The 24,812-nt window shown below is 43.1% G+C and overlaps 3 protein-coding genes across 6 annotated transcripts; 2 read left to right on the plus strand and 1 right to left on the minus strand.

Annotated features, from left to right (window-relative positions):
- The first annotated feature begins 474 nt into the window (after positions 1 to 474).
- On the plus strand, positions 475 to 4,724 carry LOC119221839 (succinate dehydrogenase [ubiquinone] iron-sulfur subunit, mitochondrial-like). The gene is made up of 8 exons (XM_037477960.2): positions 475 to 636; positions 1,672 to 1,805; positions 1,910 to 1,995; positions 2,131 to 2,267; positions 2,404 to 2,520; positions 3,415 to 3,516; positions 3,958 to 4,080; positions 4,170 to 4,724. The coding sequence occupies exons 1-8, from the start codon at positions 571 to 573 to the stop codon at positions 4,248 to 4,250; spliced, it is 846 nt and encodes a 281-aa protein (XP_037333857.2). The 5' UTR covers positions 475 to 570; the 3' UTR covers positions 4,251 to 4,724.
- A 584-nt stretch (positions 4,725 to 5,308) lies between these two features.
- Positions 5,309 to 18,673, plus strand: atp13a2 (ATPase cation transporting 13A2). Of its 2 annotated transcripts, none has more exons than XM_037477957.2 (29): positions 5,309 to 5,443; positions 9,505 to 9,581; positions 9,978 to 10,145; positions 10,459 to 10,517; positions 10,643 to 10,709; positions 10,791 to 10,870; positions 11,073 to 11,150; positions 11,239 to 11,308; positions 11,436 to 11,570; positions 11,664 to 11,730; positions 11,982 to 12,113; positions 12,872 to 13,018; positions 13,271 to 13,381; positions 13,550 to 13,596; positions 13,671 to 13,859; positions 13,954 to 14,160; positions 14,293 to 14,388; positions 14,644 to 14,800; positions 14,911 to 15,022; positions 15,152 to 15,276; positions 15,376 to 15,548; positions 15,890 to 15,982; positions 16,132 to 16,211; positions 16,635 to 16,787; positions 16,876 to 16,972; positions 17,342 to 17,565; positions 17,727 to 17,878; positions 18,003 to 18,175; positions 18,394 to 18,673. In XM_037477957.2, exons 1-29 carry the CDS (start codon positions 5,428 to 5,430, stop codon positions 18,559 to 18,561), a joined length of 3,453 nt encoding a protein of 1,150 aa, XP_037333854.2. In that variant the 5' UTR covers positions 5,309 to 5,427; the 3' UTR covers positions 18,562 to 18,673. The 2 variants fall into 2 exon arrangements, with proteins under 2 accessions (XP_037333854.2, XP_037333855.2); XM_037477958.2 differs by lacking the exon at positions 5,309 to 5,443 and adding an exon at positions 8,707 to 8,972.
- Positions 18,674 to 18,986: 313 nt separating this feature from the next.
- szrd1 (SUZ RNA binding domain containing 1) lies at positions 18,987 to 23,104 on the minus strand. 3 transcript variants are annotated; one of them, XM_037477961.2, is made up of 4 exons: positions 22,941 to 23,104; positions 21,617 to 21,666; positions 21,089 to 21,358; positions 18,987 to 20,950 (listed from the first exon to the last, which is right to left on the minus strand). In XM_037477961.2, exons 1-4 carry the CDS (start codon positions 22,986 to 22,988, stop codon positions 20,839 to 20,841), a joined length of 480 nt encoding a protein of 159 aa, XP_037333858.1. In that variant the 5' UTR covers positions 22,989 to 23,104; the 3' UTR covers positions 18,987 to 20,838. The 3 variants fall into 3 exon arrangements, with proteins under 3 accessions (XP_037333858.1, XP_037333859.1, XP_037333860.1); XM_037477962.2 differs by lacking the exon at positions 22,941 to 23,104 and adding an exon at positions 22,656 to 22,857; XM_037477963.2 differs by lacking the exon at positions 22,941 to 23,104 and adding an exon at positions 21,959 to 22,560.
- Positions 23,105 to 24,812: the final 1,708 nt, after the last annotated feature.

Raw genomic sequence — 24,812 nt, forward strand, 5'->3', positions numbered from 1 at the left:
TCAGAATAGTAAGGAATACTGACAAGTTCACAAACAATTATGAAATGTGGGCAAAGAAAAAGGTCATGATGAAAGATAACAGGGTTTTTTTACAAGCTGCTATTGAACTTGCATGGCAATGCATGTATGTTTTTTAAACTAAGGATATATAACTGACCCTGGTTCACACCAATGAGGGTTGCGAAAGAGGCTCCTGCATGTGGTGCCTTCACGTACTTTACGTATTGTCTGAAATACAAATGACATTCATATTTATTTAGAAGCGATTACGTGACGCGTGTTATCTTTAAACATGCCCAGTCCTATAAGCATGCTCATTTTATTCTCCAGCTGCGGCACTAAACATCTGAGAGCACGTTTGTGGTCTGAAAACCGGAGTAAAGAGCCGGGCGGGAGCTCGTGAAGGCAACACCAGCGCAGCACTCCAACGTGCCGTACGTCCCCTCGACGCACGTGGAGGGCGTGGCTTTCGGTCTTACGTACACCTAGTGGCTGGAGAAGACCAAAGTGAGCTGTCGTGTGTGTGCTGCAGTGTTTTATTTCTAGTCCCTAACTCGGTGACTTAAAAAGATGTCGGTTGTTGGTGGCGCCTTCTGTCGGAATGTTTTTGCTGTAAGAAATTCTGGGATGATGGTGGTGAGTACAACACATTTCCTCTCAGTATAAAAACAGACATGGCCTTAATGGGATACTTTTAATTGAACGTTTATTGTGAGGTGGTTGTGAATAATATATAATAATAATAATACTAGTTTGGTCATCAAACGACCTGTAACAACACACCCTGCTCCAAGGATTTGTGCAAAGGTGACAGAATATTTGCTCCACTGTAGTGTGAATTAAATTTAATTAAGTTGTAGTCACTTTTAGCAAAATAGTTCATACATCGTTATGAATACAGACTTTTATGATAAACGCTTAGCAAATCCCAATGTTAATGAGGTGAGCTTGTGATACAACCCCACCCTCCCATCAAAGGTTACATATCAAACCAAAACATTTTTGTTAATTTTTTATAAGTGAAGACAAAAAAAGATCTCTTTACTTGTCACATACATATGAAACAATTGTAGTTATTGTCCTGAAAGTCAGTTAGGTAATTGAAGCCTGTGAAGTGATGTAACACGTTCATGTTAGTTCAGCCATTCCACCACTAGAGGAGCTCTCTATACCTAATGAACAAGAGTAAACACGATTGAATAACTGGATATTTACCTAGTCTGAAATACTGTTTAATAGCTTCTAACTGTAGTTTAAATGTGTATCTGGCAATTGAGATAAATGCCTGATATCTTCTGACTGGTTTTCAAATGCATGCATTGAGATTATTGATTGATAATTATTTGTGGTTGCTGTAATCTTACAGAACCTTCTTTTATGTTGTTAGTTTGTCCCTTCATTCAACTGAAAGCACATATTGTTCATTATTTGTGAGATAAAAATATATATTAATTTTGTAAGTTGTTCGCATGAGGTATCCTCTGGTGCTGCAGGATCAAATAACCAAGTGCTTCCTATTTTGAACTCTGTTCAGGCAAACGGCAGCTAGGTCAAAATTTGCAGTGTTCCTTTGCACATGCCCCTCGCTTTCTTTTACTCTTAGCTAAGTTAAAAAAAAGTCATTCATTTATACTGTCTTGCATATTTGTTTTATTATTATCCATGATACAGCTGGCACGCCATGCTCAGACGGCCGCCGCCCCGGCACCTGAACCCAGGGTCAAGAAGTTCCAGATTTACCGCTGGGACCCAGACACAGCTGGAGACAAACCGCGAATGCAGACATATGAAATTGATCTCAACACGTGAGTCATAACCGGGCTCTTGAAGGGAACATGGTTAAGCTGTATTCTTCTTTTCATAACAGTGTAGTCAATGTCTTGATGTGTTGACATGTTCTTGGATATAGTTGTGGTCCAATGACTCTGGATGCCCTCATTAAGATCAAGAATGAGATTGACCCCACACTCACATTCAGACGCTCCTGTCGTGAAGGTAAGAAAGGAATCTAGGGTCACCGTACGATTACAACTTCAATGGTCCAAAAATAATGATTATCAAAACAAATCCAATACATTAACAGACCTGTTTTTAATTTGACTTTGATTGTTTGTTTCTTTCTTTCTTCAGGTATCTGTGGCTCATGTGCCATGAACATAAATGGAGGCAACACACTGGCATGCCTTAACAAAATTGACACCAACACAAGCAAACCAACAAAAATCTACCCGCTACCACACATGTATGTGGTCAAAGATCTGGTGCCTGTAAGTACTGCGAGTACACCATGTGATCATGAACAGTGTGTGAAAGTAGCAGAGCATATCAAATCATAGATAATGGATATTTCAGGTTGTTTGAGTGCCTGTTACAAATCCCCCCTTGTTATTTGTTTACCACTAGGATATGAGCAACTTTTATGCGCAGTACAAATCCATCGAGCCCTACCTGAAAAAGAAGGATGGAACTCAAGAAGGGAAGGAGCAGTATTTCCAGTCGGTGGAAGACAGGCAAAAACTGGTAATCTACATATCATCTTACTACATGTGCATATTATACATAACATGCTGGGGCCGCCATATGTAATACCTTCGTATCGTGGTCGACAAAAATATACCAAAAACAATACATACAAAAATACAATAAAACATTTTGATACAAAATACCCCTCAAATAAATGTATTAAAATAAAAGACAAATACTGGTGCCAGAACATGTAACAAAATACATTGCAATATACAGTATAAAATATAGGAAATACTTTTGTCTGGATTTTCCGTTTTCTCCCAATTTGAAATAGCTGAGCATTCAGGTTTGAGCCATATAATGTACACAAAGCTCTGGTGAACGCCACAAAAAAGGAAAAACAGCCCCAGCATGTAACTTGTAATACAGTGCAAGATAAGATGGTCAGATGTCTGTTGATAAGGTTATCATGAATATACAAGCTCTCAATCTCCCTCTTTCTATATCTAGCTACTCGACTGATAAGTTAACTCAATAAACACTGACTTTGCACTCGCCCAGACAGCGTGCTAGCGGCATTAGCGTGTTAGCAGCTAGCTTAATATTATGACCATCAACATGTATGTACTACAGGCTATATAGGCAAACTCAGACATTATACATCAAGGTAGTTGACGTCTGTGACACTCGGATAAAATATTTACTGTAACAGATAATCCGTTGAACTTGAAGCTCTGAAGACTGAACTTGTGAACTGTTTTTGATTTGGGGACAAAGTATTTTGATCATTTTAATACAATATTACTCCTCTACAGTATTTGTTACAAATTACGTTCGATTTTTTTTTATCGGCCCTACCAAATAGAAATTTCAAAACACTCTGAAGTAATATAAATCCTACACATCTCTGCTCACATGGTGATGTATATCTCTTCCCAACCCTAATAGGACGGGCTGTATGAGTGCATCCTGTGTGCTTGCTGCAGCACCAGCTGTCCCAGCTACTGGTGGAACGGAGACAAATACTTGGGACCTGCTGTCCTCATGCAGGTGGGTTTTCAAACTTCGTTATGAGCTAGACGTCTCAACAATTCACATGTTTACTGTGGTGGCTGAAGTCAACGTTTGTAGCCACACTAGAGGATTGCTTGCAATGCTCGTTACAGCCAGGACGAGGTGAATAGAGGCCATGTTGTTAATATTTAATGAAGTTAAATCTCACATAAAGAACTACCTAATCAGTCTCACCTTCTTTCAGGTCAATGCTGTCAACTAGTGGATTTTGGCATGCTGGTGTTTGTTAAATTCCCAATTTCTTCAGCCGAGGCTGTACTTTGTACTTTTTGACACCGTGCGAGTTCACCCACGGTTTAAGGAGGACATGTCATGTGAATCGTGGCGTAGTTGTTTAGATATTTGGTTGAAGTTGAAAAAATAGTACCAAATGTGATCAATGTCGGGCAAACGGCAACTGTGTTGTTATTGCTTCAGGCCTACCGGTGGATGATTGACTCCCGTGATGAGTTCACAGAGGAACGTCTGTCTAAACTTCAGGACCCCTTCTCTCTCTACCGCTGCCACACCATCATGAACTGCACCAAGACGTGTCCCAAGGTATTTGAAAAGCGTTTTCATACATTTTCTCACAGACTTAATGGCATTTTTGTTTCTCACATTTTGTTTTTTGCCACACTGCTCCACAGGGACTCAACCCGGGGAAAGCTATCGCAGAGATCAAGAAAATGATGGCAACTTACAAAGAGAAGCAAGCCGCAGCTTCATAAACATGTGAAAATCCAGCTGGTTTAAAGACATCCACTGATAAAACCTTGAATAGAATGAAGACGATCAGGCAAACCATGAAACCCTTGCCTACATCAGCAGCTTTCATCGTTTTTATTTAGTTTTGTGATTGTGTTGATGTGTGCCGAGCGGGATTTGATGAGGTGGAGCAATACAGGACCTGATGAAAGAAAGCTGTTTTAAAAGAATGTTTAAAGACAAATATTATGAGTGATGCAACCGTTTAGAAACAATATTTGCTATTGTTAAACAAAAATACTAGTGTCTCTTTTGTTCACTCTGGCAAAAGCTCATGGAGCGTAGAGACTGTAAATATTTAAATATGTGTGAATTAAATATGTGCTGGGCTCATTATGGAAACTGAATGTTTGGTTTAGAAAAGAAAAAAATAGGCTTTTGATTGGTTTGAGACCTACATCGCAATAAACAATATTGAAGAATCTTTTGGGACATTTTTAATTGTCAACACAGGTGGCATTTGTGAAATGAAAAATTGACCAGATATGCTGTTTATAATCAGTCCTCTCAATGATTGCTTATGGGCAACCGGCAGGTAGAATGAAGCAACAGCTAATGTTGTTATTTTAATGAGAGTTTAAAATGTCACCTGGGTGGGTGGTTCAGTGGAACGTGGTCACTATTTTGTATTGATTTATTTGTTGAGCAATCACAGAGAAGCTGCATGTAAACAGGGACAAAAATAACAAGGTTAATAAAACATATAATGTAAATTACTGCTCGCATTAATAAAAAGCCAGTGCACCGCAGAGGGAGTAAAATCATCCACCGAAGGGCTTACCCTACTTTTGGAACCTCTGAAGTTTATCTATTAGATGGCTTACAATACATCAAAGCCCAAGTAAATGAGTTTAATGGCAAACTGGAATCAAACCATGGGTTAATCACTATTTGTTAATTATCTCGATATACAGAGAAAAATTATCTTCCATTGTAGATTGTAAGCAAAGGGATGTGAAGCGGTTCCATTGCAGCGTTTGGTCCAGTAGTGTTTATTTGGCTCGCAGCAGTGTTTTGGACCTCTCGACTCGCCGTAGCGGGCTGCAGTCTGTTGACCGGCTACATGTAGCTCAGTGTGGGTGAAGGTAAACACACACGGTGTCGTTATGGTGGCGACGAGGTGGCAGTTGTCGTGACCCGATGATGGCTATCCGAGGTGAGTTTGTTTGAATGCTGTCAACGAACCGGGTTAACCGCAACAAGCAAGCCGTTGGTTTGTTGCGTGGATGTTGATTAGCTTCAGGTTTCCAGGAGAGATGATTAAGATCATTGTGCTGTCAACTCGCGTCCCCCTGTGTTCGATTAAACCAAAAGAGAGACTAGTATTTTTACTAACATTCCTAATACAGGTATAATCTCAGTAAGCGACGAGCTATCGGTATTGTCTCCTTCACTATTGGGAAACCAATAAAGAAAATCCGCTGTTTTTGATTAAAAACAAAACAAATTATATACTTTTTTAATATATATGTGTGTGTGTATGTGTATGTATGTATGTGTGTGTGTGTGTGTGTGTGTGTGTGTGTGTGTGTGTGTGTGTGTGTGTGTGTGTGTGTGTGTGTGTATATATATATATATATATATATATATATACCATTTAACTGTCCTATTATGTAATCAATGCGCGGAATTTCTGTGGTTGAGCTTAAAGGGTAATTTCCTCTAAATTACGATAAGTTCTCACGCTTTTTAGACCAATCTTTTAATTGCCCAGCTGGCGGTGAGACGCTTCCTCTATTACGATGCAGGTGTGGGGCTACGATGTCATTTAAAGGAGCTGCATTCAGCCTTCTGAACATTTTATAGAATCAAACCATGTCGTCTATGAACAGATCTAACAGGGGGATGTCCTTCCTCTGTGTGGTACCTACCTGCCCTTTGACAATAGTTTGTATTCACTGTGAACTGTGAGCCACGGTCTCACCGTCTATATGTCAAGAGGAAATACAAATGCTCCTGAACTTGAATCTCCCTCATTTAAATTCACATATTTAAGTGTCTATTCACTTATATCCTACTAACATTCCTAATACAGGTACTAATTCAAACATGTCTATGGGAATCAATACTAGGTGTCTCAACCAGCCCCACAAATAGACAATCGAAAGTAAAAACTGTACACGTCTGTAGAGGAAACTTGTGCTATTTGAGGTTAAAGCTGGTTTTGTGCATACTTGGCACAGATGACGGTCTTGTGTTTCTTCTAGTCATTTCCCTCTTTTGACATCGCTGAAGTTTGGTTCCGTGTATTTTCCTCTGTGAAATTTGGACCTGAAAGAGTGGACTTTTTTGGGTGATCCACAGATCATTTGCCACAGCAGGATTTCTAAAGTCCCATATGTAGCAATATACTGCTATGTCTGCTGTGGATTCTTTCCACCAAATAACTCTGATCAGTGTGTTATTGATGCTGCCGGGGACAACAGTAACTTAAAAGGCCATGATAAGGACTTAAGAAGAATTCCCATGTGTGCTGTGACAGTCTATGTAGGTTGGGTGCATCCGTGAATTTGTCACTTGAAACCAGTTGGAGTGAAATACCATTTGAGAGATTATGAAAAGACAGCCTTTGGTGTAAAAGATATTTCTTTTAATGAGAGCATTTCAAACAGTTACACAGCAAGCCGTGGTGAATGGCCTTCTGGGTGGAGAGTGGCTACTTACAGCAAAGCAAGCATGTGATCCAGAAAAATGTCTTTCATTTCTTTGACTTGACTACCTTTCGCATTGTGTGTGTAAACCGCAACAATAGGACACAAATAATATAACCCTCTGTTTTGGTATCTTTCGGCGGATTGCATTCATCTTTTTCACATCACTGCTCATCTGATACTTGGGACTTGTACCGTTAGGGGGTTCGAGAGCCCTCAAGGGAGATCACACTTCTTTGTTCTCGTCCCGGCCGGAAACAATAAATCCAAAGAGTCAACTGACTCAAATTTAAATAACTAAACAAAGTGAAGAATACAATGCGAATAGTGACTTCTCAAAGTGGCTGCTGGAAAATTTGAACTGTTCAACTCCAGTTTTAGTCCTTTGAAAACTCCTGGGGTGGGTTTGGTGGGTGCATTTGAATGCCCTTTGCTTCTCCTTCAAAGGTGTCTCCTCCTGGTTTGTCCCCTTCACATCCATGTGTGAGTCTGCTGCTGAAACCTCTCTGTCTTATTTTCCCCTCACATTCCAATACATTCAATGTAGATACCCTTTGGCTTTATGTCTCAATGAGTGAATATAACATAGCATACATAGTTTGTCTTCATCTTCAAACAGGTACACTTTCGTTACAACATAAATTATCATACTTCATCATAAGGTTTAACACAGTTTATGCGGTCCAAAACTCACAATATTTGCCTCACTGAGCGGTCTTGCATCCAGTTGCTCATCTAATACCTGACAGGAGAAAAAACTCCCAAAAAAACTTCTTTGGGGAGAAATCTATAAAGGACAGCAATTAGCATCCGCCCCCAACATTACATTGTGACAGAATGTCAATGTGTTCAGTATTTAGACTATAAATTGTTATTTGATTATATTGCAATCATTTCATCTAACGTGCTAATGTAATAACTACTATCTAACATCCCACAAACTACAGATCTAACACTAAACATTTCTACATGTGTTATAGTTTCCACCGCTAGGTGTGCACTTCTACTTAAATCCCCAACACTGACAGTGGATACAGACCACAAATCTGACATCAGCTTTTAGGTGATAATGGAGGTGGATCAGGAGGTTTTCATTTGTAAAAACATACAACAAAATTGAGTTGGTGACCCATCAGAACAGCAGCATCTGGTATAAAAAAACATACAACAATAAGATAAGACATTGGAAAAAAAAAATCATGGGATGATTCTTGTTCTGTTAACATCATCAACATCGGACTCGTGCATCCCTGTGCCATTGTCAGATTTATTAAACAGTCAACACTGACGTTTGCATTGTTGCACTGATCTGGGTGGTGTTTCTTTTACATTTCAGTGGGAAGCCTGTGCTTCACGGAGGCTCTTTGTCAGTTTTTGGGGCCAGGAGGAAACTTGAATGTAGTCGGTATTGATGTGTCTCACAAAAGCAATACGTTGTGTATTTCCACTGACCTCTGTGGATTCATCCAGCTGGAGTTAAAAAGACTTGCTGCATTTGATCTACTCGGCAGGACAGAGACTCATTTGATAAAGGAAGTCTTTAATGTTCCCGCTGGTCTCAGCCTGCACATAAGCGAGCAGGTCTTCTGCTGTAGTGAACGCTTTTCAAAGCCTCTGGTGGGGTGCAACTTGTCGTGGACCTGCAATTGATTGACAGGTGATGACAGGGGTGCGAGTGCAGGCCAAACCCTCCTGGTATGGGGGAAACTCTGAGGTTTTAGTAGGGTATTCAATTTTATTATTATCATCCTAAGTCTAAAAATACGTTTAGGATGTTATATTTTATTGAATATAAACGTGTGGTCATTTTAAATGTCACGTACCCCTAGAGGTACGCGTACCGTCGATTGAGAACCACTAGACCAGCGTTAGATGGTGCCTCGGGGTCAGCTCGGTGAAGGCAGACCGACAGGGCTCTTGTTCAGGTGTCGTCAGCGCGCGACACGCAGCGCAGGTAAAGGAAACCGTCTGTGGTCTGAACCCGTCACCTCCAGGAAAATATCTAGAGCTCAACCCGACGGTGTCGAGTCGTCGGTAAGCCCATTTGTGTCCTCCTCTAACGTGTTATTTTGAATGACGCTGGTTCTGTTGTTTTCGATCCTTACACCTCTGCGGAAGTAGGGATCCGGTTCGCCTTATCGTGGATCCACGGGTTAAACAAGCCGCTTATTTTACTCACCTTTACGATGTGTTCACGATTTTTTTTTATGAATCTCCTCGGTTATTAGTATGTCTCGACATTACGATGTAGTAAACGTACGGGTTGTTTCACCTGTGAGAGCGATTAAAAGTGAATGTTTCGAGGCACGCGAAGTGGGTCGGTCGAACTGCGGTAAATGCATTCGTTTATGGTTACAAACAACTATGTTACACATTTACCAAGCCCAGCCGGGGATGCGAACGCTCCCTACGGAGTTCTCACAAAAGACGGGGTTTCAATCATCTAAAAATAAATGACTTAAGCAGTGTGCAACGTTGTATTTGACCAGAGCTTTGTTTGTATTGACTTTGTGTATGTGTGTGTGCGCGCGCGCGACACTTGCATGTCATTGTACTCGTTCTGCAGGTAACGCGGTCGAGTCGCAGAGCCCACGCGCCTCACCCAGCCCACGCGACGGCCTGCTCAGTCCTGACTCTCACATGGTAAGAACGTCCACAGCTTCCCCATGTGTGCCACGTGATGTTTGCATCAACCGGCTGTGCGTGGGTCTCTTTCACGGCGCAGAGGGATGAGTGGCTTTGGATGTTTATTTTTTTGTATTTGTTTATTTGATAAGGGGCAGTGCACATTAATAAAAACATTGCTGTAAAAGGGCCAAAAGTTTTTTTTTTTAAATCTGTAGTCCCAAATGGCAGATGTTACAAATAAACCTAAGATGCTTTAAAATGCGTGCAGGGGTTTACTGTCCCACTTTATTCTCTTTACGCTCTTTTTTGAGTGCAGCTTTAGCTGATAAGCTATCCAACAGTGTGTAAATTGACTGGTTTTGAATCTGAAGCGACCATCTTGTCTCTTGCTCCCCCCCCCCCCCACACCAGTACATCCAGGGCTACAAGTGGGTGCGATGGCGGGTGTGGTGTTGTCGCCTGGCGGCTGTGCTGTCCTTGGGTCTCCTGTTGATCGTGTTTCACTGGCAGCCACGCCTCGCCGTCCTCTTACGCTGCCGCTCCTGCCCTCTGGCTCTGGCAGATATTCTACTGATAACCGTGAGACAATTCACTGTTACTTAGTCACAGGCTTTCCGATTGGTTAGTAGACATTGTTTGAAAGGTTTATTTCTGAGTATATTCTGCACAATGAGCTTGGCAGTTACCAGATTTCCTTTTTGTAATACTGGCCTTCAAAAAATATACATTGCATTAATAGCATTTATCACCCAAGCCGTCTGTAAGATTCATATGTTAAGGGATGAAATGTTGAACTTAATGTTACATTTCAATATATAAGTATGCTTTTACCTTAAGTCCACACTTGCTGCTTTAGTTTGTTCTCATGACATTCAGTCATTTCCCCCTTCAGGACAGCTTCGCCCGCCGTCATGTGGTGAAGGTCCTAACAGAGGAGATGGAGGACGGCAGGTCAGATTCAAGTCCCCATCCTCTATCCGCCTCACCTATTTATTTTTTTGCCTTTTTTTGGAACTAGTATGCACATGATAGCTGTCTGTGTGTAAGCTCTGCTCGCTCGGTTTGTCCCTTCTCAGCGTGGACTTGTTTGTAGAGCTGGAGGACAATGACAGCAGGGACACAGTTCAGCTGCACAATGACGAGGTGAGGAAGGCGTGGCCGTGGGGCAGAGCGCAGGGAGGGATCCTCTCTGCCGGCCTGAAAGTGACCGTTCTTGTGTTACAGAAAACGCTGCTGCGCTATTACCTGTTTGAGGGACTGCGGTACATCTGGCTGGCCAGGAAAGGATCCTTCTGTCGTGTCAGGTACTAAAATGGGGGGGGGGGGGCGCAGGAACGCAGGACTTCACACACCCCTGGACAGCTAGATTCATCCTCTACATGGATTGGAAATGTTTTTAGGCAGTTCTGCCATTTTCTTGATTCTATTAGCAATATATTGCTGCTGAAGTCAAATATCACCTTTTTACAGATCTTGATGGTCAATCCTTCCATGTTTTGTTGGTAGTGCCCTCAATGAAAACTGGACCCGCAAGGACCTGCACGGTTTCCAAAAGGGCCTGAGTCCCCTGGAGCAGAGCTTGAGGTAGGAAAGGGTGCACGAATGGAGAATTAGTCTAATTCTTTCATCTCTGAGGCCACTGCTGGGTTATTTACGACAAAAATTATTCCAGGAAACGCATGTTTGGGCCCAACCTTATTGATGTGCCTGTGAAGCCTTATGTGCAACTGCTGTTTGAGGAGGTGAGATGGAAAATCTGTATTCATATTTACATTTGAGGGGGTTTGGAAGTGATATTTTATTCAGTGACCAGTTGAAGACTCAAATTGAACTCCCTCTTTCCTTCTGTCTCTTATCTGCTCCTTGCAGGTCCTCAACCCATTCTATGTGTTTCAAGGGTTCAGCATCACACTGTGGCTGATTGATGAATATTATTTTTACGCCATATGTATATTTATTATCTCCATTTTGTCCATCTGTATCTCCCTTTATGAGATCCGCAAGGTGAGTTTGTAGAGGAATACTGATTATAGCCTGTTGTGGGTTAGGCTTTTGGATTCAGATGAAATAATATCATATCATAATCTTTCTCCGAAGCAAAGCATTACACTGCGCAAAATGGCCCAGTTCGTCACTATTGTCACAATAAGGAGAAACTCGGGAGGTGAGCTTTTCCAAATGTTCCTCTAGTATCATTATAATTTTTTTCGCAGTTTGAGAAAATATTAAATTGTTGAGTCCTGAGTGATTTCTAGCCCTGGTTTGATATAATGATACATAGGCATACTTTGACGTCGGTCAAAATATTTTGATCAAATGTACTACATAGCTTGGACTCTTTTTCATCAATTATTGTCATGAATATAGCTTTCAAAACTCAATAAAACCTATCAACAAGAATGAAAATGTTTTCAGTGGAGGAGTGTGTGAGCTCGGAGGAGCTGGTCCCCGGCGACTGTGTGATCCTCCCCCAGGAAGGTCTGCTGCTGCCCTGTGATGCTGCCCTGCTGGCCGGGGAGTGTCTGGTGAACGAGAGCATGCTCACAGGTGATCTACCGACCACCACCAGGCACGGTGCTACGGTTCTCCACCATTTTATTATTTAGGTTTATATTTTTCCAAAAAGCTCCAGGGTGCGGGTCCTCTTAAAGAGCCTTTCACGTTTTAGGATATTGGAAGGAAGGGAATGCGTTCAGAAATCTGCTATTAAACGGACTCCAGTGATTGATTTATTAAAGAACTGAGTATTGTATGTAAATGTATCTGTATATAGTATCTATTTAACCACACCCACTTTTTAAAGCCAATGATTTAGTCATGTGGAAAGGCTGATGGATGATAGCTCGTAGTTGTCGCAAAATCCTAAAGACACCGTTCCCAACCTGCAGGAACCCATAGTTCTGTCCTTCCTCCTTGGAAAGGGAGGTGTGAGCTGAGGGGTATTCAGCTCATTCCTCGTCTGTAACTACCAACAAACCACTAGATGCCACTTAAAGTTACACACTGTTCCTTTAAAGCCGGGATAAACCTCGAGGCTGATTAGAGTCACAAGTTGGCCGTCACGAGTGATGTTCAAAATGACTCCACACATGTGAGGGTTCAAGCGTATGCTTCATTGCCCCTTTAGACTTTAGACCGACATCATTTTTACATCCTAAATGTCAACCAACTGTTTTGATTGAAACCAAAATTTCCATTGAGTTTAATTTCCCCCCCCCCCCCCCCCCAAGAAAAAGCCACTACTCTGCTATAGCCATTTTCCAGTTGCATGGTTCCACCTTTGTGACGGTTCGCTCTGCGTGCAGGTGAAAGTGTCCCGGTGCTGAAGACGCCACTGCCGACTGGTGATGGGGGGTACAGCTCGGAGACGGAGCGCAGACACACCCTCTTCTGTGGCACGCAGCTCATTCAGGCCAAAGGGGGCGGAGCCGTTGCCGTGGTCACGAGCACCGGTGAGTAGAATACGGGGCACCTGGGTCGAATGACCCACGAAATGAGATCGGGGCCGAAATGAGCTTCGTAGGTTGGCTGGGCTCAGCCTTCAAAAAACGTCAGATTTAATCCATGATAAGGTTAAAGAAAATGGCGGCCGTTGCCGATTCCCTTTCAAACACATACGCCGCTGCCTCAAGCTACGAGTCTGCAATGCTTTTGACATGTTCGCTCTTCAAGTCATTCCAGTTGGTCTGCTTTTGTCTCCTCAGGGTTTTTCACAGCCAAAGGTAGCCTTGTTAGCTCCATTATGCATCCCCAGCCAACCGACTTCCGCTTCTACAAAGACTCAGCCAAGTTCCTGCTCCTCTTGGGTTTTGTTGGTAAGAGCTCTCAACCGTGATCTTCATCATTTTGTTGTCAAGAGTTAAAAAAAAAAAAATGTATCTGTATTTACTGCAGACTATTTATTCCAGCCTTTCTGACCTATACTGTAATTGAAGAGTTGAACTTGAATTAACTCTTTCCTATATCTGTCCTTCTGGCTTCAGCTTTTATGGGCACCATTTACAGCATCGTGGTCCTCTTCAAAACCAATGTAAGTGCAAGGACCTGACATTCATTTTTATCTTTGTTTGGCATGCCGACAATAAAGTACTGCCGTGTGTCCAGGTGACTTGGTTGCAGTTGGTGATCCGGAGCTTGGATCTGGTGACCATCGCAGTGCCTCCCGCCCTCCCTGCGGCCATCACCACGGGCACCATCTACGCCCAGCGCAGGCTGAAGAAGCAGGGGATCTTCTGCATCAGTCCGCCACGCATCAACATCTGCGGCAAGATCTCGCTCTTCTGCTTCGACAAGGTGAGGAAGGGAGTACGCACGGGTCCCAAGTTTGCGGGTGGCCACGTGCCCCGTTGAAGTCGCCTTTATGAAAGGAACACCGCCGTGTCTCCAGACAGGGACTCTCACGGAGGAAGGTCTGGACGTGTGGGGCGTGATGGAGGGGGGAGCTGCTGGATTCTCGGAGCTGGTCCCAGATCCCCGCCTCCTGGCCCCCGGGCCCATGGTCTCAGGCCTGGCCTGCTGTCACACCGTGACGATGCTGCAAGGAAAGCCCCTCGGAGACCCTCTGGAGCTCAAGATGCTCGAGTCCACCGGTTGGGTATGACGCTAAACATCTGCTTTTGTTTACTTTGAGAGTCATTTGACCAGGGCATGGTATTTATAACATATTTTTCAATATTCGAACCAATCATCTTACTTTTGCTATTATTTACATTTTGTCATTTACCAGACCCTCCAGGAGCCGGAAGGAAATGGAAACGCGTTGGATTCAGAGTTTGGGGGCCACAGAGTTTTAGCTGTCGTAAAACCACTTTCTCAAAGTACTGTGAGTAGACTGATGAATACGGCTTGTTTGTGATCGTCAAATCCCCTCAACTACAGTAAAAACTGCTGCACACGTGTTTATCTTACTAATTCCTGTTAGTATGAATGAAATCACAAACTTCTGTTACTGAAAATAAATGAAATATAGATATAATGTCACCTCCACAATGCAATTAGCTTTTAACAAATGTGTTCCTCCTTGCTGAAGTTTCCGCTTATCCAGAACTGATATCCTTCCCTTTCATGGTGCCGCCAGTACACAGAGCAGGCGGTGGCCATTGTCCGGAGGTTTCCCTTCTCCTCGGCGCTGCAGAGGATGAGTGTGGTGACGGTGGCTCACGGGGGACACTCTGCACTCGCTTTCCTCAAAGGATCCCCGGAGATGGTGGCCAGCCTCTGCCGTGCAGAAACCGGTCAGTGTCTGGAAGTGGATGAAAAAAATGAGTAGATTCTGTATGAATATTTTGAATTGTCTACTCGTAAGCATTCCATTTGTACCAATAGGGTTGCTTTTTGTTTTCAGTGCCGAAGCAGTTCTCCAGGAAACTGTGCAGCTTTTCCGGTGAAGGCCTCAGAGTCCTCGCCCTGGCCTATAAACCAGTAGACAAGAGCCCTGACCTGGGGACCATTGAACGGTGGGGACCCCGTCTATGCTTCTGGCTGCTTTGTGGCTCCAAGGCCTTTTTTATACACCTCACTTTCGTCCAGCTGAAGCGCGTGGTAAATCGGGTCAGGATGAAATGCAGCTGCTGTCTCTTCCGCAGAGAGGAAGTGGAGAAAGAACTGCAGTTCCTGGGCTTTCTGATGATGAAGAATCTGGTGAAGCCAGTAAGTGCCACGGTCATTAACGTACTGAGACTGGCCAACCTCCGCAGCGCCATGGTCACTGGTGAGAGATATTTCACACTTCCCAATTTATTTATTTTATTATTAAAGCATTAAGCTGCAGGCGTCAAACTTTTTTTTGTTTTGTTTTTCTTTCACGAAGGGGACAACATTTTAACAGCAGTCAGCGTGGCAAAAACCTGTGGCATGGTGGGAGACGATGAGAAGGTGATATTCGTCAACGCGACCCCCCACACTGCCCGGTCCATGCCCACTCTGAAGTTCAGCCTGGAGGAAGATAGGGCCACGACGGGACAAACCTCTACCGTCCTTCAGGTCGGCCCTGGGGGGGGGGGGGGGCACACAGGGTCTGGAATATCTGTGAAGAGGGGAACGGTTGTTTTGTTCTGTTCTGTGAAGGGTTTCTTATAGCAACTTTCCTTCTTTACTGTCAGTCAATCTGTGGCATTGTGGATAGTATCAATAATTGTTTTACTTTAAAAAAGGGATGAGCTTGCTTATGTCACAAGTGATATGGAAGATCGGTTAACTGATTTTAATCACGTCAGATATTTAAGTAGCACTCACTGTCGCACAATAGGCATTCATGGTCTACAACTCAATTGGGAGGATGAGCTTTGGCTGCTTTGGGTTATACTTTATTTTTCTCCTTTCAGAGCCTGTATCAAAGCGGTTTTGACTATCACTTGGCTATAAATGGAAAGTCCTTTGCTGCCCTCTGTAACCACTTCCCTGAGTATTTGCCAAAGGTAATGGATGCTATTTCAACAACAAAATGATGCTAGCATAAACCAAATTAAGGGAGTGGTGACGGGAGAAATGATTTAAATGTGACTACATAGAGGCCTTATATTAAAGATTGAGATGGGATTGAATTCCTTTCTCAACTTCCTTGCAGGTTTTGTTGCGTGCCACTGTATTTGCACGCATGGCTCCCGATCAGAAGACACAGCTGGTGAAGGAGCTGCAGAAACTGAAGTGAGTTCAGAGACAAAAGGGAAATGGAAATGGGAAACACACACACAGACAGAAATGAAAGTGGTGTGGGAAATCAAACCCTCATTAACCTGCCATCCACAACACTGCAACACAGGAATATGGGTGAACTAGATCTATAGATCTGTGAAATCTGAAATTGTTCTCGTTTTATCATGGTTCAGAACACCGGCTTATTCACTACTACAACCTATATACAGAAGTTTAGTTATTTTTGTTATAGAATTCATCTGCCTTTTTGAGCACATCCATATTGGCTTCAATATTGTGTCTCTATTCGTGGGATCCATGTGAAATGTTCCCCCGGTATTAAGTGCATTATTCATTTATAATCACATGTAGTCATTTTGTATCATTTTTCGATTTCAACATTGGCCTCTACCTGCCTTCCTACCATCCCTATAGCTACCGGGTGGGCATGTGTGGGGACGGGGCCAATGACTGTGGGGCCCTGAGAGCTGCTGACGTCGGCGTTTCCCTGTCCGAGGCTGAAGCTTCGGTCGCATCGCCTTTTACTTCCAAGACTGAAGACATCAGCTGCGTGCCGCTGCTTATCCGGTGAGGATGCAGAAGGCTCTTCTTTTTTTTTTTTTTTTTTCTTTCAAAAATAAATAAAAAATAACCTATTTTTCTTCCGTCTGTGCAGAGAGGGCCGGTGTTCTCTGGTCACCTCCTTCAGTCTCTTTAGATACATGGCCCTGTACAGCCTCATCCAGTTCTGCTCCGTCCTCATCCTCTACACCGTGAGTAGCACTGGAGCTCAAAAAGTTTTGTTCCCGCCTTGTCAATTTTTATTTGAACAAATCATAGTATTTAGTTATGAGCATGCTATTTTAGAAAATACATTTCAAAACCTGGCTAATAACTGATGATATTTCTGGTGTTTTGAAATAAATCAGTTTGCTGGGAGCCACTCATAAGACCACACTAATACTCTGAACATCTGCTATGCCTCGCTAATATGACACACATTCCAGAGAGAATATAATGCTAACAGTCTACACATGGTCCGCTGCACGGATACGACGGGCACTAATGTCCTCAAAATGCATGAACCAGATGGGTTACAAAAGTTCATAAACTGATATTAGAGATGATGTGTCTTTGTCCAGGTGAGGACCACCCTGGCTGACCTCCAGTTCCTGTTCTGCGACTTGTTCGTGGTGACCTTGCTGGCCATCGTGATGGGGAGAGGAGGCCCCAGTGATGAGCTGCACCCCGACAGACCCTCAGCCAGCCTGCTGGCCCTGCCCGTCCTGGGCAGCCTCCTCCTCCACACCGGCACAATTGTTCTGGGCCAGTTGGCGGCGCTTTTCATCACCACCTCACAGGACTGGTCAGTCGAAAGACGCGCCGCTACAGAGAGCTCTGGGGTTTCATTCAGAATATCCCAAAGAAACCTTTTTGTATTTCTACAATATATCTGAGATGCAGAGAAGGTCCGGTCTCGCAGCTGCGCTCAGATACACTGCACAACTCTGTGTTTCTGTCTTCTAGGTACGTTCCACTCAATTCAACGATGTTCGGCGTGGCCAATCTGCCCAACATGGAGAACACCAGTGTGTTTTCCCTGTCAGCTTTCCAGTTCATCTTCATGGCTGTGGTGGTCACCAAGGGCTACCCTCACAAGAAGCCTCTCTTCTACAACTGTGAGTCATCACAGATGTCCCGCTGAGCTTGTTGATCAGCTTTATTAAATAGTGCTACAAGTGAAAACTATGGAAGATGAAGGAACGGGAATTGAAAGGTTTCTGTTGTTTCTGGTCTTTCCAGGGATCTTCCTCTGCCTGCTGCTCGTCCTCTTTGGCCTGACGACTTGGCTGGTGTTGTATCCCGGTCCCTTCTTTGGTCACATACTAAAACTGCACGACTTCTTTGACATGGATTTTAAAATGCTGCTAGTCGCGCTGGCTGCTCTCAACTTCCTCATTTGTTTTCTTGTGGAGGTGAGTGATGATTTCATACTTTAATAGCCCCTCTTAGGACAATCGTTGACCGTTCCTCTGGTCAACTTGAGTTCACGTCTGTATCCATCGGACTGAAAAATAGAAAATACCCATAGTCTCTTGTACACAGTATGTAAAGGTAGCTTTTCATTGTTGATTCTCTTGTAGAGGTATGTTCCTAAAAATCCTCACGTTTTTGCCCCCCTCCCTCCCTCCAGGTGCTAGTAGACAGAGGTGTCCTGACCTGTCTTCGTTCGCTGCGTGGGACGCGTCAGTCCAAGAAACAGTACAAACGTCTGAACATCCTTCTGTCTGAATCCCCGTCGTGGCCTCCGCTGAATGAAACGCTGTCCCCCACAGAACACACAGTCATCCAGTGCAGCTAGCATCCACTTGTCCTCGTTGGACACGGCCATTAAAGCCAAAAAGTGCTTTGTGTGTCTGAGCTACATCCCCAATGTAAAGCAATGTTTACAATTAATAAAATATTTTTATGTAGTCTTGTTTTGAAAGATGTTGTGCATGTGGCTGAGCTCAATCACGCCAGTTTCATATAGAAGTCGGGTTCCTGGAGGACTCTGAAAAAAACAGCATTCATGTCAGTGCTTGGAGAGTTCATACGCAATACTATCAAAATGACTGGGTTTTATTTTATAGCACTCAAGAATTCCAGATGTATTTTCCTTTTACATATTTCTAAAACTCATTGAGGATAATCCAGATATTTCTTCGATGAAGTGTTAATCGGAACTACTTTTACACACAGCTTTAAAGGAAATGGCATGCCAATTTAAAGCAATGAATCAATACATTTCATTTTTGAAAATCCTTTTATTAAATTGTATTTACAGGCAGTTTGTCTTCCCTCCCAGCTCAGCTGGATTCATCCGTCACCTGCTCTTTTTACTGAAATCTGTTAAGAGTGTTGTGAATTCTGGCAGATTCAGTTTAGTTGAACAGTAACAAAATCCACAACCCGGAAGCAAAGATGTGATACAGGAGGCACGATCTGAATCCAATGTTTGTACAAACTTGTCTTTATGTGCACCTCTAAATAAATGGCTTGATTGAGATCCACTGGGCACAACGGTCCTGCTCCTAAAGGCGGTCACTGCCTCTCTGGTTCACACACAGCTTCGTCTCCCTGTCCCATTTCAGCAGAGCACCATCAGTTATACAACAAATCACGCAGGGTGATGTAACCATTTCATACCGTGCTGCCAACAGTCAGACCAAAAATACAAACGGCACTGATTCGTCTCGGGACGTGGACATCGTGTCAGTTACAACTCATGTGTTAGCACTGTTTAACGTCGTGCTAAATAAGGACATTTGCTTTTTGAGCAATCAAACCTTCTGGAAAAAATACAATCTTAGTTTGTCTCATTCACTTTCTCCTGAGTTCTCCTGCGCACGCTACGTCAGTGAGACATGAAGAAACAAGCGCGCTCCTGAAGCACAGCGGTCCAGTCATCCACCCAGCTGACCCTCATGTTTCTACCAACACCCCTTCCATGATGACATCCAAATGATATACACAAGTTGATTTTAAAATGGGATTTTGGTTCATTTCGGTTAAAATACTGCTCCAACATTGCTACTAGATTATACAAAGAAAAGGCAGAAAAGCTACTTAGACTTGAAACCGCAATATCCATTTTGCTTTTAGTATTAAATAGAAATGATGTGAGGGTCAAAAGAAATACAGCTGAAAGGCGCATTTTAAAAAGCAAAGACAGAAACCGTAAACAGATATACAACTAGACGCACAAGGACCCTTTAGCCTCAGTTTTAAAAAAACAAAAAAAATGGTAATTTACATAATAGGTTCTCAGATACCAGGCAGGTACCGGTTAAGAAACTCAGCTTTGGTGGGAAGTTTACAAAGAAAGATGTGACCCACAAGCTGAAGCCCAGGATGTCCAACCAAAACAAAGTCTTAAGACTAGTTGACCACCAAACATAGAAAAATAATGATTCCTATTTCATTAACACTGCAGATGCCGTTTGTCTAAAATCTCAAATGAATACCGCTTAAACGAACAGGTTCTTGGCGGTGTACATATAATGTAAAGCATGTTTATCTGTGGATATCAGAGAATCCTTAGTATAGAAAACTAAAGACAAGCAAAAACAAATACAAAAACCATCTTGTGAGCCCGCATCTGAAAATTAAAAGCGTGTGTAAAAAAGGTGCGAGGGGTGTTACTACTGGAGAGAGGCTGCTGCCCGATAACCAGCTCATCTCATTTTGCCATGGCCCCTCACCTCCTCGCTCTGCCGCCTTTTGTATAAGTCTTTGCTTCTGCCTTGCGGTCGCCCTGGGATGGAGCCGCTAGGCACTGGGAGGTGGAGGCCGGTGGAGGTGAGGGGCGTCTCTTAAAGGGATCATCACAGTGAGTCAGGAAGATGTTCATTATCAGTGTCAAACAGACCGGAGTGAGGAGAGAAGAAAGCATGTATCCGATCGACTTCCTCCTTGAGTTCTTTGCTCCACGCAACTGGTGGGAAGAGCTGGGAAGTGGGGAGGCTGTACTCGAAACCCAGTCGATGTCGCAGAACTGAAGGAGGGAGGCTTGGTTTTTACAAATACGGTGCGGTCGTTTCTCTCGGGTGGCCCTTGTTGTCTTTCCCCACGGTGGCTGGGCCGCCCCAGGTCCCCCTTATCTGTGCTGTCGGAACCCTTGGGTGCCGTCCGGGGCGGCTGGCTGCCGGACAGTGTGACCGTTTGATCGGGGGTCCTCTGAGGGCATGGTAGAATTATTGCGCCCGGTCCTGGCAGAGAAGAGACAAAATAAGAAAATGTGGACAAACAGGAAATACATTAGCAGCAGCAAGCATTTAGCAGTGCCAGCTGCTGGACGTAGCCGGTGAGTAAAACTGCTAAAAATGTGAATATTTTTGGATCATTACCGGTCAGTGTTGGGTTTGTCCTGAGGCGTCTCATCTGGGCCGGCGCTGCCTAGTATTCTTTTTCTGGCTTCGGCATACTCGGCCTCACGCTGAGCCAAAGACTTGACCTGTGGCGTGGGCCTGTTCCGGTTCAAGGGTGATCCCAACGACCCGTTGCTCGAAGGCCGCTTTAAAATGCGGATCTGAGGTGGGGGGGCTGCTGGTAGGGAGTCGTCTTGTATCACCATGGTGGTCTTCAATGTAGATTGTAGGGAAATATTATTGGACTCCCTGAAAGCAAACCAACAACAAAAATGAGTGATGCAACAGACAGAAGGAGGCTGTGAACTGTGGGAAGCCGTGTCAGTAGCCGCTGGGATGGACAAAATACTTGAACTGAATGAATGAATTAAAATGATCATATAACTGGATGAAATGTGAGCTTCCCTGGTAGATAAGCGGTGAGACTAGTGTGTGATTGTCCAAGAAAGACAAGAAAGATAGTAGATTAAATGTGGGCCATGTTTATTTCCCTTTAAAAGGCCTTACTTTTCTTTCTGGCTGATCCTCAGCTTGTCTTCTAGCCGTCTTTCCATTTCCTGTTGAGTGGAAAAAAGTGCAAACATGCATCCATGAAAACAAAGACGGTCCGTCTGATTTTGGGGAGGAAGAAAAGTGCGTCAAGTCGTAAGCAGGTCGCAGAGTAACGTTAGAGGGAAAGGATTCAGTTACGAGCTATTTATACACGCGTAGGACAGCTGCCACGGTAAAATATTAAAGTATTCATTCAGACAGCATTCGCAGCTAAAAACAGCTGATTTGGAGTGTTATACAGACTCAACGTTACAACTTCACGGTGTTTGAAACGAAACAAAATAAAGTAACTCGTACGTGACTAGGACCGGAGGTTCACACGAACTTCTTGGCAAGGCCACGTTATCGGTGTCACGAGCTACCGACAGTCTGCCGAACTACATCGACGATAGCTAATTTTAGCTAAACGTTAGCACTTAAAAGCTGGCGTTATAACTAACGTCAACATGGCCGAAATGATTAGCCCACGTCAACTAGCGTTAGATACAGGAAATCACCACGTTAATTAAGGTCAGGCAAGCTGGCAGTATAAAGTAGAGGGCGTAATTAAACCAGCCTCAATGAAAATGTGTTGAATGAACGACATTCTTACGTTCACGTCATCGTCGCCGGACACATTTAACCAAAGTTACCCAGCTTGAATATTAATAAACCAACATTAAATTGAAAGACGGTTCATGTTAGCCATTCAATAAATCGCTAGCTTAGCATCGGGTAAGTCAACCTAAGCATTTCTAAATGGAAATCTAAATTCGTGGATTTATCTAGCATCGTGTTGCTATAACTGATTCGTTAGCATGTCACAACTGGCTTATAGTCGGACACATTGATGTGATTTCATTCGAGTTGGGAATATAAAACATAATGTAGGCTAATTGGCGTCAACGATAGCTAACCCCGTTAAGCCTGTTGGGCTCGCTAGCTAACGCGAACTCTACTTAGCGTTACATGTATACTTTTCATTTAGCTGACGCTTTTATCCAAAGCGACTTACATTAAGTGCATCCGACCAAGATGGTACAGACCCCGAACAAAAATGACCGAGAAAGCGCCATATCTTCAAGAAAGCCAAACTCCAAAGTGCTATATGTGCTACCTGACGTTAGCTCGCCAAGTTTCTTGAAGCTAACGCTAGCTTTAGGCACATTGTTGGCCCGTGGGAGCAGTCAGCGGAGACCAACGCTAGGACCACTACTAAAACGAGCTCTGTGAAGATAAAAACGCGACCGGGACCAGATTCGGCTTTAGGTGATGCTAAATTGTGCCTTTTATTATTTACCCCACTATCAGCGGCTTCCTCCCAACTTTCGGCGATCCCCTCATCCATGTTTCATTTTGCTCAGGCACGCTGGAGTCGGACGTCCTGGGCCACTTCAGATCCGCCTCCCCGCCGCCCGGGCTTTGACATCACAGCGACGGGCTTCCCCACCGCCCGAAGGCCTTTCTGCGCAGCTGCTCACAAGTCACCAAAGTCATCAACGACCAGATCATGTGACGTCAGTTCGTAAGAGAAAGTCAAGCACCACTTTTAATATTTTTTTGTTGAACAAATCAAATGTTAAAATGATTGACCCAGCGACTGCGTCACTATTTCGAAAACACAAACGTCAACATCAAAATAAATCAAAGTAATCCTACAAAAGAGTAAAACATATATAAAGTCTGCGTAATTTCTATAAAGATAACTATGTAAACAGTAATGAATGTCATGGCCAATTCTCCTATACACCCGTTGCTATATTTTTAAATTGGTCATTCATTGCACGCAATCAATAGAAAATCAAATTCCCATTCGGAAAGATGTATTTATTTGATTTTGATATTGAGTCCTGCTACCCATAACAGCATTTAATACAAATACATTTATCAGTATTGTTGTTTTTTTAAATACTTTTGGGAAAAAGACAAGCCTTGTCTAAATGTGAACATAATAATATACTGCAGCACTGCAGTTATGATTTTCATGAAGTTAAAAACATGTATAGCAGCCATCCCCTCAGTGTTGAGCCACTGGACACATGGAGGCAGTATGGGTTTGTTGGACCAGTTCAAACCAAAGTGTCAATGCAAGTTCAATTAATAAATCTGTTCCCACTGATTTAATGAAGTAGGGCTGGCCTTCTGTTGCATCACGCTCAAACTTCAAACACTTTTTTTGGTTTACATGGTATTAGAAAAATATACAAAATAGACACGCAGCATAGTGCATCATTTGTATTTACTGGACTCTGTACATTGGCTATCTAGACCGGTTACACACATAAATGTTTTTTTTATTGCTACTGCAGTTATATGTGCTTCCTCATTATAAAAGTCCTCTACGATAAAATGGGACTCAAGGACTGTAAAAGTGAATTTGAGTAGATGTAATTAAGTTGATATGGCAAAAAATGGCAATGAGCTATCACTCAGCTGATATTTATGGCAGTTTATCCTCATATCACCTCATATTACATTACATTACATGTCATTTAGCTGACGCTTTTATTCAAAGTGACTTACAATAAGTGCATTTCAACCGTAGAGATACAAACTCAGAAACAACATACAAACGAGAAACAAGAAAATGCCATTTTCGTCAAATAAGCAGTTTCACAACTTGGTATAAGTAAGTTCCATTATAAGTACAATTTCATTGCTACAATTTGTTAGTGTTTTAGTCAACGTATAGTCTAAAAAGGAGTGTCTTGAGTTATCGGCAGAAGATGTAGAGGCTCTCTGCAGTCCTGATGTCGTTCCACCATTTGGGAGCCACGACAGCAAAGAGTCGTGATCTCGCCGAGTGTTTTTCTCTCAGAGGGACGAACAAGCTGCCTGGCAGATGCAGAGCGGAGTGCGCGGGTTGGGACGTAGGGTTTGACCATATCCTGGATGTAGACTGCCTCATATTCTTATACTGTAGGCTGAGATTGTTTTCCTTGATGCTATGATCTAATTATTTGCTTATTAATATGCCATACTCCACAGTTTGCATGATCTGCAATTTGCACTCAACAGATCAAACATAAGACTTAAGATTTGTTTTTAAAGGTCAGGGTTCGGATTTAGTGGTGTTTATTTAAGATGCTGGGAGGATTTTCAAACTGTAATGTTTTGTTTGTTTAGTTTAAAAAAACCTATTTCCACATTAAGCGCGAAGCACAAGATGTCA

This window comes from Pungitius pungitius, chromosome 1 (assembly GCF_949316345.1).
Source record: "Pungitius pungitius chromosome 1, fPunPun2.1, whole genome shotgun sequence".
In the NCBI taxonomy this organism is placed as follows: Eukaryota; Metazoa; Chordata; class Actinopteri; order Perciformes; family Gasterosteidae; genus Pungitius; species Pungitius pungitius.

Coding starts and splice junctions, on each gene's coding strand:
- atp13a2 (XM_037477957.2), top strand. Junction 13,597..13,670: donor TGGTCCTCTTCAAAACCAAT/GTAAGTGCAAGG, acceptor CCGTGTGTCCAG/GTGACTTGGTTGCAGTTGGT. Junction 17,566..17,726: donor ATCACCACCTCACAGGACTG/GTCAGTCGAAAG, acceptor TCTGTCTTCTAG/GTACGTTCCACTCAATTCAA.
- LOC119221839 (XM_037477960.2), top strand. CDS start 571: ATGTCGGTTGTTGGTGGCGCCTTCTGTCGGAATGTTTTTGCTGTAAGA. Junction 637..1,671: donor GAAATTCTGGGATGATGGTG/GTGAGTACAACA, acceptor TCCATGATACAG/CTGGCACGCCATGCTCAGAC. Junction 4,081..4,169: donor GCACCAAGACGTGTCCCAAG/GTATTTGAAAAG, acceptor ACTGCTCCACAG/GGACTCAACCCGGGGAAAGC.
- szrd1 (XM_037477961.2), bottom strand. CDS start 22,988: ATGGATGAGGGGATCGCCGAAAGTTGGGAGGAAGCCGCTGATAGTGGG. Junction 21,667..22,940: donor AGGAAGCCGCTGATAGTGGG/GTAAATAATAAA, acceptor TCCACTCAACAG/GAAATGGAAAGACGGCTAGA. Junction 20,951..21,088: donor GACAAACCCAACACTGACCG/GTAATGATCCAA, acceptor CTTCTCTGCCAG/GACCGGGCGCAATAATTCTA.